Source organism: Varroa jacobsoni, unplaced genomic scaffold (assembly GCF_002532875.2).
Source record: "Varroa jacobsoni isolate VJ856 unplaced genomic scaffold, vjacob_1.0 scaffold_254, whole genome shotgun sequence".
NCBI classification, from domain to species: Eukaryota; Metazoa; Arthropoda; class Arachnida; order Mesostigmata; family Varroidae; genus Varroa; species Varroa jacobsoni.
Genome location: NW_019213156.1, coordinates 181,552 through 196,987, shown reverse-complemented (window position 1 = coordinate 196,987; position 15,436 = coordinate 181,552). Strand labels below are relative to the sequence as shown.

Genomic DNA, 15,436 nt, shown 5'->3' with positions numbered 1-15,436 from the left:
TGTAAACTAGATATTAATTGATTGGTAATAAAGATGATAATTACGTTATCTGTGTTAAATGGCAGGTAAACAATGTTACACATTTACTGTTGATCATATATTTCCCAGAGTTCAAGTAATTTAACGCTCACAAATTTATTTTACCAGAAAATCCTATGGGTAATTATCATCATGGTTAAAAGAAAAATAATTAAGTAGGCTATTCAACAATACATCTAGAGACTAAATACTTGTGACTGGCCGTCCGGAATGATACTAGAAGCACATCTTCAAATCTATGAAACAGCGTCGCTATATAGGACGCAATATCTAGTCATAAACATCTTTTAGAATTCTATTCTACAGTCAAATGTAATACATTAAATTTAACTATGTTTTGTGTCTCATATAAAGCAAGAAGGATTATTCTATGCATATCGCACAATTAGCTCTGTTAATGGATTATTAAGACTTTTCGATCTTTATTAACAGAAACAGGAAGGTGTCATCGGGAGTGACGCATGATCCACTGATGTTGTTAAAAAGCAGAATGGTGTATGAACTATGTGTCAGGATCGGGGATTGGATACATCTACTTTGGTGCTGGGGGTCAACTGTATGATGTAAAAAGGCGATTTCGGACGCGAAACCTGAAGCACAGATCGAAGACAACGTCGTCTATACGACTGCAATTACTATGGTTTTCCCTGCAAACAGATATAAATTAATTTGAAACGTTTTTTCCACGTTTTTATTTTGTCTATTTATATTTAGCTTTCATGGCTATCAAAACAGCTCCTTCGAGTATATTTGTCTTGAGCAAGATACTTGCACATAATCTTGCTAAACAAAAACGTAACTTTATGAGAATTAGGACGAGCAACACGTAAAGCCTTTTGGATATTCAAATACAACGTAGTTGTGGCTGAACACAACATGTTACAATTCGTCTTATAAGAGGAATGTATCCGTCAAAATTTATTCATTCGATGTATCGCTTTATTTAGAAGTATACTTGCAGCTAATTTAGCTTCCGCTGAATTAGCGCAAAAAAAATACGGTTGTCTCAACTTATCACCGCGTTCATGTTTAATCTACATTTGCTGGTTTCGTATTGCCTCTGAGGCAACATCACGGATGAGATCGAATTTAGTGCATGACATGCTGGAGAAAAAAAACTGAACGAATGATCTTCGCAGGAAACTAAAGAAGCTTAGCTGAACGTACGACTTCGAACGCCGATATCATAGACACAAATTATCAGAAACAAATGACGGTAATCTGGTTGGCCAATAATGGACAATAAACTCTGTAGGCTGCTCTTACACGGAAAAGATTTTGGATGAGGAGTAATGAGAAATCTGGGAGAATTTGTTTATGTAGTATGGGCACTGTGGTATGAACGTGGTTCTTTTTCTGTGAGTGTACAATTATGCGCTTCGCATTTAATGGCTGATCGGCAAGCGTTTCGTAATGCTTGACTATAACGATGCGCGAGGTAAACAGCAGACTTGGGAAGTCTGGTATCTAAAGGAGATATTCGACTACGTGAGGGAAGGATGCAACTCATTCAGTACTTGAGAAGACCAATTCATCATCTGATATCTCGTGTAGAAATATCTGGCGCCAAGAAAAGCCTCTTAAAATCGCTTTGCGGCACTTAGCGACGTTCTATTTGTGACGCGTGACTGCAGTGAACCAACACCCAAGTTCTTTTTATATTGAACAATAATTCTCGATTTCAACTAGTATGAAAGGTTTAAACCGACGGATATAACTGATTCGTTATCTTCTATATCACTGTTTACCTCGTAGCTATTATCGATATTGAATTAATAGTAATGTTATCGCTGTTTCCCTTTCCGCTAGTGGTTAGCTTTTATGGACTATTGCGTCTATGGCGATATATGGTAGGTACTGCCTACCCTATGGTCGAGCCTGATAACCGTAATCTTTATTGCATCTAGACACGATACCGTCTACTCAAACATCGACAGTGACAATTCAACGTCAACAATAAAGAGCACAAGGCATAACCTTTCTGCGATAGCTAATAGAAAATAAAATGTAAAAAAGACAATGAGTTAGTATACGTTGCATTATTATGATATGGTACAAAGTTATTACACCAATGTGTATATGTATTCATGCAAAAGTGTCAGTCATAATAATCTGACTGTTAGAACGGGATGCCCCCAACAAAAAAATTGATCTATTATCGTCTAGATTAAGTGGGCCAGGTAATAGGAAAATGCATGTAAGATAAGGGAAAAATCACGGGACAAAGTCAACACTGTATTAACTACCGCGCGATATATCTATTCGTTTAGTGTTTTGTAAAACACGACTGTCACGATACGCCGTTGGGAAAAGGACGGAGGCTAATTTTATCAGCCGAAGGTCGCTTGTATAATAAACACATTAGAAAACTACTATTGTTTCTGCCACGTGGGCCAACCCCGATTCTGGCTTTCTCATTGTGTTAGACAGGATACAAGAAGATTCTGTTGGCGCCGAATGGAGTCACCACTCGAAGGATGACGAGTCCGTTTTCTCATTACGGTGAAGAACATAAAAAAAAGAACGGGTTCATTGAACCAGTTTGTCCTTCTTCGCGCAAAGTCTGATGCAACTATTGGATTATCAGTCTAATAGTGCAGTAAATGGGAATATAAGCCTGGTACCTTTGACACATACACACATAAACTTCCAAACAGTTAAACACACCGGGACACAGATACATCAAGATACGAAAACATGCCTGGTCTTAATTCGCAAAGGCTTCTTACATGTCTGGTTGACGATTTAATTAATCTAGTCAGTAGCTAATTCGAGAAATTGAGATTTTTTAACTCCCCTAATTAGCTTAATTGTATTAAATTTATAACTTGTAATGTATATGTTATGGTTTAGCTGTTGCTAGTTCAGCGGGAGAATGCGAATTACAAGGTCTCGGACATTCTCAAACTCCAGCTGTGTATCCAAGTATGCATAAAGGCGATAGAAATGGCTGTATCAATATTCCTGAATCAAGGTTGACCTTGAGATTATTGCTTGGATAGTAGTAAACAGGCTGCAAAGAGCTAATCAGTAAACATCATTCATATATCATCGGTAAAGTAATTAATATTAAGAAAAATAATATGGGAGATTCATTACTAAATGAACAGTGCTAATATGTAATAGTAATGAAGTTACTCGTAAGATAGCAACTATTGTGTACAGAACTTCAAACATTTAGACAAGCTAGTTCTAATTCGTCTGATAGCTTCATCAATGAACTGATTTTGTGGCTTAACCCAAATCAGGCTGGTCGGAAGTCGGCGAGGTAAATAATCTTTATCGGAGAAATCCATTATAACAGAAATATACTGTAGGGAGAGGTTTATTTGCTGTTGAAAGTTTTTCTTTGAAAGCGCATAATCAGCAAGTTAATTTGTTAATATTTGGAAAGGTTAGCCCTTCATGGTCGTTTTATGAGGCACATTTTAAAGAAGGGCAAGCTCGAATAAGCATAGCTGAACAAGGGCAGTTAAGAAATGTTTTGATAAAAACGATTTCTACTAAAAAATATTTTAACAATAGATCCTAAAGGTTAATGGCGTGTTCCTTCGCTAGTACACGGTGGATATTTTACAAATGACACAATCGTGGGGTACTAATTAGGGTCCGATGTTTTCGACCAGTAACCTTTCGTGGAAGCTTTGCCTCTTATTTAATTAATTAATAAAGAAACAGTAAAACTCTACAAAAAAGTCTTGACGGCGGCGCATTTTGTTTAGAATTCTTAATAGACATTTTACTTCCTCTTTACAAAATAAAATTTTCTCAATTCACCATGTCCTCTTCTTCGCGTATTTCCCTTGAAACGTTTTTAGAGTAAACAGCTAACAACATGTCTCACAAGAAGTTGGATTGAAAATGCCGAGTCCTGTGTAACTTTTCGCGACGTTACGTCTTTTTGTGAGCCTTTTATCTACCATACACGAGTTTATATACGTCTCTCAAAAATACGAATGCACCGAAAGGTGACTGCTCAATGACTGATTCAGTTCTATTTAAAAGTAGCTGAGATTCGTTTGCGATAGAGCAAGCTGGTGGAAATAACCCTTTGTGAGGATTTAGGTACATTTTGAGAGACATACAAACGATACAAAGAAAGGATCGCTTTGTTTACGAACAAATTATATTATAAGCCCAAAGATGCATAGAAATCACCCGTTGAACAGATCAGCAACAGTTTCTTACCAGATTGTGTAATATGTGATGCTTTCTGCAAATAGTGAGCGTTAATCATGTGTATGAGGACGATCAAGTCCATTAAATCTTCAATTCTTGTGTAACTAACCTAGTGTTTAATATAGCTGATTAGATTCAATAGACATGTGTACGTTGCTCATAAATCGCTACTACCAGATAGGTATTTAAAAGTTGTAATAAAACAGACTGAAAAAACATTCGCACTTTACAATTCCTCGTAGCTACGCTAGTCTCTCCAAAACACTTAACCCTGATCTGTATGTCGTGTCTGGTTCTATATTTTTAGTTCATACAACGATTGGAGTAAGCAGGTCAGAGCGCGAGCAACAAGTAGGCCTCTCAGACACGATTACGGTGCCGTAGCTGCGATTCGAGCCTTGGTGTCATTGACTACGATTTCCACTCCTGTGGGCAACTCTGGGGGGAGCAGCGCGGCTTTCACTAACGACTGGGGAGCAGATTTGCGTGAGGAGTTGCGCAATGTTTCAGCACTGCCGGTAAAAGCAATAGCAAGTCAAAGAAAAACAACACGACGAAGAAATCTCCTCCAGGTTAACAATAAGGATCGGTTCACATAAAGGGTAATTTTTTTTTTTTCGTTAATCTCTATTGATGTTTACTTACCGAATGTAACTAAGACATGCATGGAGTATAAACACTTAAGTGGACAACCTGGATAGATTAATGAGGTTTTATAGGTTCATAAACGAAGGATTGATCAAATCTACTTTTTCTAATAGCTATAAAAAATTATTTAATTTTTTATATCTAGAATTTCGAAGGGAACTAATGGGGGCTAATTTGTATCTACTGTTGTTGGAATATCTTATTATACAAACACTCCATCTGTGGTATTTATGTAATGTGCTCAAGTTAACAAGAAAATCAATAAAAAAAAAAGTTCAGTATTAATTAAACGCCAAAGTTCGATAATTCGCAGGAAAGTTATCAGCGGTCTTAGATGTGATATAATATTCAAAGGAACTGAGTACTAAGAACGCTCCCTTCGTGAAAGTGGAGTTATTCTGTTGCCGCAGATATTAAACGGCAGATCAAACATTTGATATAAGACAGTCAGGCAAGTACGATCTTTGTTTGCCTGTACGCTATGCAGATACGTCCAGTCGGACATTGTGCGTCAACGATCAACACATAATTTATTGAACGTCCTTTGCGAATATATGTCGTAATAACTGTTTTATTAAATGTATTATCAGATTGTGCCTTAAACAGCCAACCAACCTCTCTGGATTTCTGCCGTCGTTAATTTGTAGCAAATGCTTCTACTTACTTAAAAAAAGAAATCAGTTACTCCCCAGTAACTGTTTTTTTTTAACCAAATAATTAATTTTTGTTTGCTTGCAAGGTTCCGTTATATTTCTATGGAACGCCCGAATTAGTGGCATCATATGACTCTGCAACGCGTTACAAGTTATCTGTGAATAATTATTGGAGATTGATGAATCTTCACTTTAAAGTTTAATATTGTCAGAGTATTTTTCCATTAAGCAGCAAATGCTGTGTGGGTACGCATCTCTTGAAACAACAATGGTGCGTAGAATATTCATCAATAAAGGCAATATTGAAGGAATTGCTATATTATTATTTTTTCTAGCAACGCATCAATCGAATTGCGCCCAAAATAATCACCCATCGTCGACCGCCATTTAAGCAAGAATAAGCACATAATTTTACACGTTGTGTGCCTATTGTATATTCGGCCACTAGTAGCGGCGCGCTCTTCTCAATTTACTTCATTTCGTCGGTCTATCCTTTTGTTACGTCGTGGCCATTTATTCTGTTCATCAGGCGGAATTCGGTGCGCTTGCCCTTTGCCAAGTCCAGATAACTACGAGCATATTAGCGCTCTGTGATGACTGTCGCGTCAGTAGCACGAATCAATGGGAAAGGGAAAGATCTGTCATAGTTAGAAGACTCTTTCCGCTCAAACCTGGATTGTAGTCGCGGTACGCACGTTGATCAGATCCGCATGTTGTCAGAACAACGTTGGACCAAGACAGGTTGTAGGTGACTGACGGCGGTGGCGTGTATCGAAGTGTATTTAGTCCCTACAGCCAAAGTATATCATTGATTCGCTTGCTGCTGCTGCCGTATGTTGTTGTCGTTGTGTTCAAACAAAAGGCGGTCGTATGCATGTGTAGGTTGTCGATGAACTGACGGGAGAAAGCGAAGTACGTTACCCCAACACATTTGATAAAGGCGAAGTATGAGTTGATGTAACTTCGCGCGTTGATCTCGTTGAATCCTCCCGTCTTGTCAATCAGTGTCTGTTGTTGTTGTCGACTAGTCGCATTGAATACAGTCTCTCTGCAAGGCTCATTACATATGTGCGTATAGATTTCTACTATCCTCTGTGTTCTGCACTATAGCTCTATGGATAATTAGTAGAAATAGTTTAGTTTGACGAAAACACGGAGCTAGTTATCAGGCTCATCATAGATAAGAAGCCTTTTTTGTGCATAGATTTCTGGCATAGTGTCAGGAGGGTATTAAAGCCCCCTTTTTTCTTTGAGGCCAAAGACCACGCTGTCAGGACGTTAATCCAGAGCGCGTTTACAAGTGAAAAGTGAGGTGAAAATCACGCAGAGGAATCATGAACGGAGGAAACGACTATGACCACAATGTAAGTTTCTTTTTCTGACAGAAACTGTTAAGAGCTACAGACAAATCATTACAGCCTGGCTATCTACGAAATGCATTGTATATGCCAGAAGATACGTCGTTATATGTCAGTATTTAGTAAAATAGAACCAAATGCAGGACACTGCAAGTAAGACATGACTAGTACAATGAAAAAATTGTATCGACCTCATGATATCGCTTTTAATGATATATACTATAATTCTGCGTAAATTGAATGGGTTGTTCGCCTACGTACATGGATGGTCTGCAGATAAAGTATGACGGGTTCTCCTTACTCTAAAGCTTTCATTTAAGAGGGGTGCATAATTACCTTAAATTTATTGGGTCAACTATCTACAAGCTAATTTCGATTGATAAAAACAGCTCAGTCGAGAAGAACTATCTTACATCTATACAACTTATTTCGTTGAATAACGCTCCTTAGTTATTGATGGTGAAGGTGAGAAATACTAAAAACGTGTAGGTTAGTGAATCGTGTTATTCATATGATTACGCCACTTTCTACGCTCTATCCTTTCAAAAGAGGGGTCAGTGTTCTGTTGAGAGTAGCCTTTTGTATGATTGTTCAAGAACATTACTTGAGAACTTCGACTTAACAAACGAGAGATCTGAAAAAGCGGACTTCACAGACTATGCCGCATATAATTCACCGATTCGCTCACCACTGAGCTTGGAGTTCATTGGACTGATAAAGGAAAGCCTTTCGGTTTCATAGTATATCGAAGCACTATCATTGATTAATCATGGTTAAGTTAAACCAAAGCAACATAGTTAAGTCTAAACACCATAACAATACACTTATCGAAAACAAGCATTTATTTGAACCATTGTAACGAACAGAACTGTTTTATCGAAACTCATTTTGTCTTTTTTTTTTCAATATCATCGAACTTGCGAATTTCTTTGCCTAGTTTCTACAGGAGACTTACTTTTCAGAGCAGATAACGTTGAATACTGCTTGTGAGAACTACAGGTATTGCTGAATAAAACTGATTTGCGTACTGCATAAAGTCTGAACAGTACATCACCCGTGTTAAATGTTTCGTCCGATACCTCTGTTAGGTATTTCCTTCGACAACAAGCACAAGCTGGAGTGGGGTTTATCTCAACCTAAAAGCGGACATGACAATTTTTTTCTCCATCTAGTTTAATTCGACAAATTGCGTCATCATATAGGAGTCTGATATCGACTACTTGAGATGGCGCGTAAGCCGAACTCCAAGCTCAGTGGTGAGCTAATCGGTGAATTATATGCGGCATAGTCTGTGAAGTCCGCTTTTTCAGATCTCTCGTTTGTTAAGTCGAAGTTCTCAAGTAGTGTTCTTGAACAATCATACAAAAGGCTACTCTCAACAGAACACTGACCTCTCTTTTGAAAGAATGAGTCTCCCATCTAGACATACGTGTGCAAAAAGTGCATCCATAGTATTGTATTACGACGACTCAGCTCCGTTGTTGGTTCTTGGCCTCGCTTTTCCTATGAGTCCTAAGGGCTGCCGGTGCGAGGCCTGCGTTTGTATCAAGTTTCGTTACCGTTGAGGAAATAAAGGGCGGTATTAGAGAAGGATGCTTGTGGTATAGCTGACAATCGAGCACAGCGCCGTTGCGTGGAATCATAAAGCAGTCTTTTGTCAAGTTTTAATTTCACATTATAGTTAATTAATAGTCTCTCACAGATTTTATCTTAGAGTAGAGATCTTTCGACTACAATTTTTATATCTGAGATATCATTCAGATTATGTAACGGTTTTTGTTGAACCGTAATCTCTAGTGAAAATTTTCACAAAAATATTAATTAACAGGTCTCAAGCTTCACGTTTATAGTGTCATGCAATAAATATATATATATATATATATATATATATATTATTTTATGGACATGTCAAACGTGTTTAATAGAGGCTCATGGAAATATTGAACAGCGTTACACAAGACAGAATTACAAAAACAAGAGTGGACTCCACTCTTGTGCGGGGTGGCTGCCGAAGCCCGTACTTTTTGACAGAATGGTGCCAATTCATTCATTCCTGTGTAATCCTTGAACTGAAATTTAACGTGTGCCAACGCGGCCGTTGAAACGGCGACGTCGAACGCTGTTTTGGCTCTGTATCTGAAGGACGGATAACAAGAACACGACAGCGGCCGTTTGGTTGTCATCATAATTTTTGATCGAGTGACTTTCAAGTTGACACGTTGAAAGGAAAGGAAATTTAAAAACGAAAAAAAACGGCTCGAGTGCCAAAATGGCGTCTAAGAGGAATCCATAAAGAATGATAAAGTGATAGGGTATTTTTAATAAAGCATAATTGTTCTTCCGAGAACATCCATGCGTGTTAAGGGTTGATTCATTACAAATAGCCATTGGTCATTTGGTTTTCTTCTTTGGCTTAAGATAATCTAGGCGCGAATAGACCAACTAACAAAATTGTATGGCACTAGGGGCAGTTTCCTAGGGCCATGCAACAACAAAAAAAGTTATGAATCTCAACATTTGTAAAACGTCGTTGCTAGTTAAATCATGCTTGTATTTTTAAGTGTAGAAAATATCGTAATTCTATCTAAACATTGGCATCCACATATCATAGGTTATATGTGATTGGCGCTATATCATGTGCAAGATTTATGGTAAATATGTTTGATTTTCAAGCTTTAAGAGCCCGCTATTTATATGAAGCATAGGTAATTAATTACCTTACTCGACCAGTCCAATACACATACAAGCAAAAATTTTCACGAATAAATAGTAATACATGGGAGGAATAGACCTTGGTATCTACCTAAAAGAACCCACGTTTTAATACGGTTTGAAAAAGGTTTTTGTGAAAGTATTTCTGAGAGGCATATAGCCGTGCGAGAAATTAGTCTAATTGCACAATTGGGAGCTATCTGTTCATTCACTATTTACGCTGTTTATCAAGATAATGGGTTAAAAGTAGTGTACGAAACGTTAACTCTGTTACGTACTGGTCATGTTTATCACACGTGGATTGATGTACGATAGAGGTAAGTACATAGCACGTAAAATGTGTTAAAGGGTAATTAGCAAACTATAACACAACCTCTACGGTTATTAGTTAGATAGATTTGTACACAGTGGTCGCGTCACGCTGTCTGCTCCTCTCAACTGTATCTCAACCCTAACGGTTAAGCCAGCATTCCTTGTGATCAAGATGCTTGTGTATTTCGGGAGACCCGTTTACTTGTTTCGTAGCTGGCCGGCTACGAAAGTGTGGCAGCTTTTCTGTGCGTCTGATTAAGTTAATGGGGAACAAGGACGTAGCCTGCTCACTTGCTTCGGCGGAGCCAACCGCTTAGACATTGCATTTGAAAACAGCGCACTCCAATTTAGAGCAATATAGTTTTTCTTGCTCGAGACATTTGTTAGATATTTGTGGGTGCGTAAGGGTGATACCTGAACTAACTGTTTATGTATGTATAAATTTTGTATGTGAAGGAATCGTGACTCAGACGATCACGGTTGGTTTCTGCTCCGGGTTCGTGTTGGCCTTCGCCCACGTCTCAGTTATGTTCAATTGTATTTCGATTTGCAGATTGTCGGCGTCATCTAGTAGATGTGAATCAGACCAGCCATTGGCCGACATCAAATAGGTGCATGTGGATTTTATTATTGGGCAGCGTGCCAGACAGGCATCGCCAGTGCTCGTATATTTCGTAAATAAAGATGGCTTCATCATTCGGACTTGATGAGATAGGAACTTTGTTTATTCAGATGGACTGTGCGAATCGACAGCTTTTGTTCAGCCAACTTCAAAGGTGTCCGTAGGGACGCTTTGTAATAAACTATATTACGTACCCATGCGACGGGATAACTTGGTAGTGCGTTGACAATTGTTACTTTGGCTAATTTTTCAACGCTAATTGTTGGCCGCTCGTCACCGCCGACGTATTGACCGTATCTTCGTTAGGTTAAGCAATGTCGGAACGTCGTTTTTCGCTATATTTACAAGGAAGACATAAATTTTAGTCATCGAGACATCTTTTCCTTGCAGCGTAGCTAAAGCTGTCGATAACTGACGCCTACCACGAGTCTTTGCATAAAACATGTGCAAACTTTTCGAAAATATTCATGTGGTAGGTAGAAATAGGAACTACGTTTTTGTTCGTTTCGTGAAGAACTTTTGATTGATACCTTGGACACAGCTCATGCTTCCTGTACTTTGCCATTTTGAAGTCGCTTTTTTCAAGATTTCGCTTTCAAATGCACTACTAATTTTGTGTACGTTCTCCGAATTCGTTCAGAAAAATATCCAAAAAAAACTAGAGATAGAAAGCAGATGTTGGCAGCGACAATGCATCAGGATCGAAATGCATTAGTATAACAATGTGCCAGCGTTATTTTTTATCCAAATTAACGAGGTCATCTTTTCTAAGTAGTCTCATTATAACTAGGGATTAACCTCCAGAGTCATTTAAAGCGAAGTAATTTAACTAATCCGTCGAAACATAGCACTGGCGTTTGTACAGGTGTTACTACACATTTGCCATTTTTGTTCTATGATACAGTAGCAAAACGGTTCTGTACTTCAGTCGTATACGGATATAGCTCTTTTCACTTCAAAGTTGTACACTGGGTAAGTAGAACGATAGATAACGAACGTTTAAGTAGTTCGCATATTCGGTCACCGAATTACCGGTAGGGTGTGCCAACATGGAGTCACTGTACCAAAATAATTAGAATTTGTTAGCTTTTTAATGGGTGGTATCTGTTTAATCCCTATTAATGGTGGACTCTATTTAATCAATCGATTCCAGGTGATTTTTCCTACTAGAATGTCAGGTTAAGGCAGCACCCATTATATCATACGAAAACAACTGTCCCAAGAATATGACGTTCCGACTAGGTGTAATGAGACAGTATTTGAGACACTTATTGTTTTTTTCATTTTGAAGACGTTAAAAAGCATGCTTACGAAAACAATTTCTAATTACACTATAATCTCTACTATTCAATCACATCCGTGGATGTCAGCAATTGATTTCTTATGGCGCGATGAGACGCGCGACGAGCAACACGGTCTGCGTTTAGTTATCAGGTGGAGCTGATCTTATCGCCAGTGATAGTGTATGGCTGATGGTAATCATCATTAAAATCTGCTGTTCATAACCCGTCTGGCAGAAGCCTCTTGTTTCACACTTCTATGTCAGCTATTGGCGGTGCCTGCTGCTGGAAAGCCTTTCGGTTTAAGAACGTAGCTGTTTATCTTAATACTAGTGGCTGTGGCTTGATTGACGTGGAAACATAGGCTTAGCCACGGGAAGCCAGGCGCTATTTCAGTACTCACGGTGTCTAGTGTTACCCTTGGCGTGGAGAAGACGATTCATTCAATTTCTAAGCAACGGAGAGATCACAGGCGCGAACAAACTGAACTACTAGAGATTGCGACATTTTGCTACTTGTTACATTCGTATCCCATGACAGTACTACAAGCTTCAGTGGTAAGCTTTCAGACATATCCGAGCTACTTCATCGTTTTTTTCTATTTGTAAGAAGCCCAACTGTCTACTGGTGAAGACGCGCTATCGAGACAGAATAAACCACAAGGCTGAGTTGTATATTTAATTTATTGGCGTTTAATTCTGTGCTATTTAGCAGAAGCCATGGATTTCAGCGGCGGCCCAAGGGTAAGTGGCAAGTGACGGGCGGGTTAAAGTTCATGCTGGGTTCTTAGCCATCAATTTTAGTTAATTTAGTCTAAAATGCTATATACCAGTTGAACAATTAGACTCACTGCTGCAGTAAATTTGGCAATTTAAGAAGTCTGACTACCAAGCTTATCATTGTCATTGCATTGAAATCTGCTCGTACTCAAATCTGTATTAACTGAGATGTACCATATGGACAACTGCTGTGCACTATGAATCTTCGATGATAAGTACCGAAAGGTCTTCGTACAACTTGGGATCTGCATTCCGATTTACTACGATGCGCCAAAAAGCAGATAGTACAAACGGCAGCCGCACTGATAGTGCATCTTCTTGTTTATTCGGTTGGCTTTGAGTAAAATATTCAGAGTACACATTGAAATGTATTCCTTTTATAGATGAAACATGCACTAATGATAGAGATAAATATGTAAGGAAGATGAAATTTACGCCTTATCTTTTTTCTAGTCTAATTGTTAGAAGATTTATGGGAATATAATAAGGGTAATCTTTACCAACGGCAGCAAAAGTTTAAGCGTTTCCTTAGTCTCGAAACGGTTTTCCATCAAACGAAGCTCAAACATAAAAGGTTTATTGTTTAGCAGTTAGTATAATTTACAAGGAGGTTATACGCCGTCAGGAAGCTTTTGAATAATCCCTCGGGAAATCACTTTCGCAAAATGTCTATATATTGATAGGAACAGGCCGGTTCAGCTCGCACCGAGTGATGTCCCGCGCCAGAAAAAAACAGAGTTATCTCATTGGAGAAACGATGCATCAAAGGCTGACCAGGATTCGCACTAGAAACGAGCCAGTTTTCCAGCTGTCTGAATCTAACGAAACACGAAATAATAATGATTTAATCAATTCCAGTGGCCAAGTATTACGTACGGTACAACCACATCTGCCTTATTACTCACTGACCAAATTAATCTGTCCCAAAGATGCATTGCTCATCAAAAAATGAAAAAGTTGGTCCAGTGTTCACTGCAGCAAGTATGATCGAGTGATTTTTCGCTTAATATACTTTTTTTTGTTTTGTTACTATTGTTTTGACGAGTTTTTTTTCTTATATCGAGTGTTTTCCATAGAGAAATGGGCGCTGAATAGCAAAGCTATACGAATTTGTTTCAGGTTGATCTGCATGCTTAGTGTGTGTAATTCGTTCGGTGGAGAAATGATAATTAGGGTTTGTGGTGTTTTCATTTGGCAGGTGTACCGTTTGTCAGCTAGGACGATGTCGGACTGCACGGATGCTGGGGAGGTCAATCCCCACAAGAAATACTATAGGGAACCTATGCACCGAATTTTCGTTAACAGGTTGGTATATTTCAATCATTCAGACCTGTTATATCGATTACTTCATTAATAATTAGAAGCTCTTAGTGTTTTTCTGTCGCACAGTTACGGATACAATATTCAATAAAAACACTTCAATAAACGGTCAAATTAATCGATGCGAGTAAGTAAACTCGATGTTGTTTTTAACTAATAGCCGAAAAAAGTGCCAGTGGTTGTAAAGAATGAATTATTTGTGAAGATTTTATGTTCAGGAAAAACATGGGAGTATCAACAGGCTTGTATTTGGAGCTCCGCGTACTTGTTTCATTAGCTAATATAGAAACAAATATGAGAGAGAAACGTTCAGTATGTGCACGACTTGTCAGGGCACGTTGGCATTTCTGATATTCTTCACTAATATATTGATTTGTCTTTGCTAATAGGTCCCTTCACCTTGACAAAATTAAGTTTTTCGGTTTCGATATGGATTACACTCTCGCACAATATAAAAGTCCAGAGTACGAGGCGGTACAATTCAACATGCTTGTCGATCAACTGCTTAAAATTGGCTACCCGAAAGAACTAAAACAGTTTCAGTTCGATCCTAATTTTGCCATCAGGTAACGTTATTAAACAGTTAAGATTGGTAGAATAGTATAAAACCGTCAAGGAAAGTGTACCAGTTAATATCAATAATAGAATAGATCATCGAAAGGTGGCTTACTATGAGTCCGTTTCCGAAATTGGTTGACAAATGCTGGTTAGTGAATGACCATCATTGTGCATGTGTGGCGGAAGAAGTTCTTCCGACTATTCATCTACTACTGTTTACGACTAAAGTTTTTTTAGCCCTATGTTTTTAAGACTAATGTTTGAAGGTTAACAATATAAACTGAAAATGCGCCATTTCTCATTAATTTTATTAAACATTAATTTTTTTGTTTTGTAATCAGTTTTCTTCAAATAATTTAAAGGTAGTACGTGATATAGCTATTCACATATAAATTTTGCTCAACGCACGCAGTAATTTCATTGGGCTTCTTCGCGATTCGTCGAAGGGCATCTTCCATCGAAAATTTTGACTGAATGAGAACGACAGAATTATCTCTAGTGGTTTCTTCCAATAGCGCTTTTTGATCATAAATAGCTCGAAACTTTTTGTGCCTTCATAGTGATCAAATTAATACCAATAATCTCAATTGATCTCATTAAGGACTTTTATCATATAATCTGATGCCGGCTTCCAAATGATACTACCGCCAACCTATATTACACACAGGGTCCCGTGCCTTAATTGCGAATTTTTATGCTTCGTTTCTAAAACTGTACGTAAACAAAAACGGATACTGAATGCCCTAGAAGTATCGTTCCTGACGGTCATGTTGTGGGCATAGCTGTTTCAAAATTCAATCGGGGACCGAAAGCACTAATTTTCGAAATAATATAGGTGTATGGAAAATGCCTCTCTGAGCCATTTTCGATAGATTCTCGAGGCCTATTGTTTTAATTCATTAAGGCTGCTTCACGAAGGTCTTTTCAATCAAAGATTTTTCAGAAATCGCATAAAGGCATGCAACAACGTAGACCA

At 38.2% G+C, this 15,436-nt stretch overlaps 1 protein-coding gene across 6 annotated transcripts in view; it reads left to right on the top strand.

Annotated features, from left to right (window-relative positions):
• Positions 1–15,436, top strand: part of Nt5b (5' nucleotidase B) — a 28,052-nt gene that overhangs the window by 5,210 nt on the left and 7,406 nt on the right. Inside the window, exons 1-4 of one of the 6 annotated variants that reach the window (XM_086967554.1) lie at positions 6,239–6,587; positions 6,781–6,883; positions 13,781–13,887; positions 14,292–14,468. In XM_086967554.1, coding sequence (XP_086823680.1) covers positions 6,854–6,883; positions 13,781–13,887; positions 14,292–14,468 — 314 coding nt within the window. In that variant the 5' untranslated portion in view covers positions 6,239–6,587; positions 6,781–6,853. Of the gene's footprint in view, positions 1–4,525; positions 4,821–6,238; positions 6,884–12,226; positions 12,361–12,514; positions 12,547–13,780; positions 13,888–14,291; positions 14,469–15,436 lie in introns of those variants that run through there. The other 5 variants (XM_022830146.2, XM_022830149.2, XM_022830145.2 and 2 more) reach the window with 5 other exon arrangements.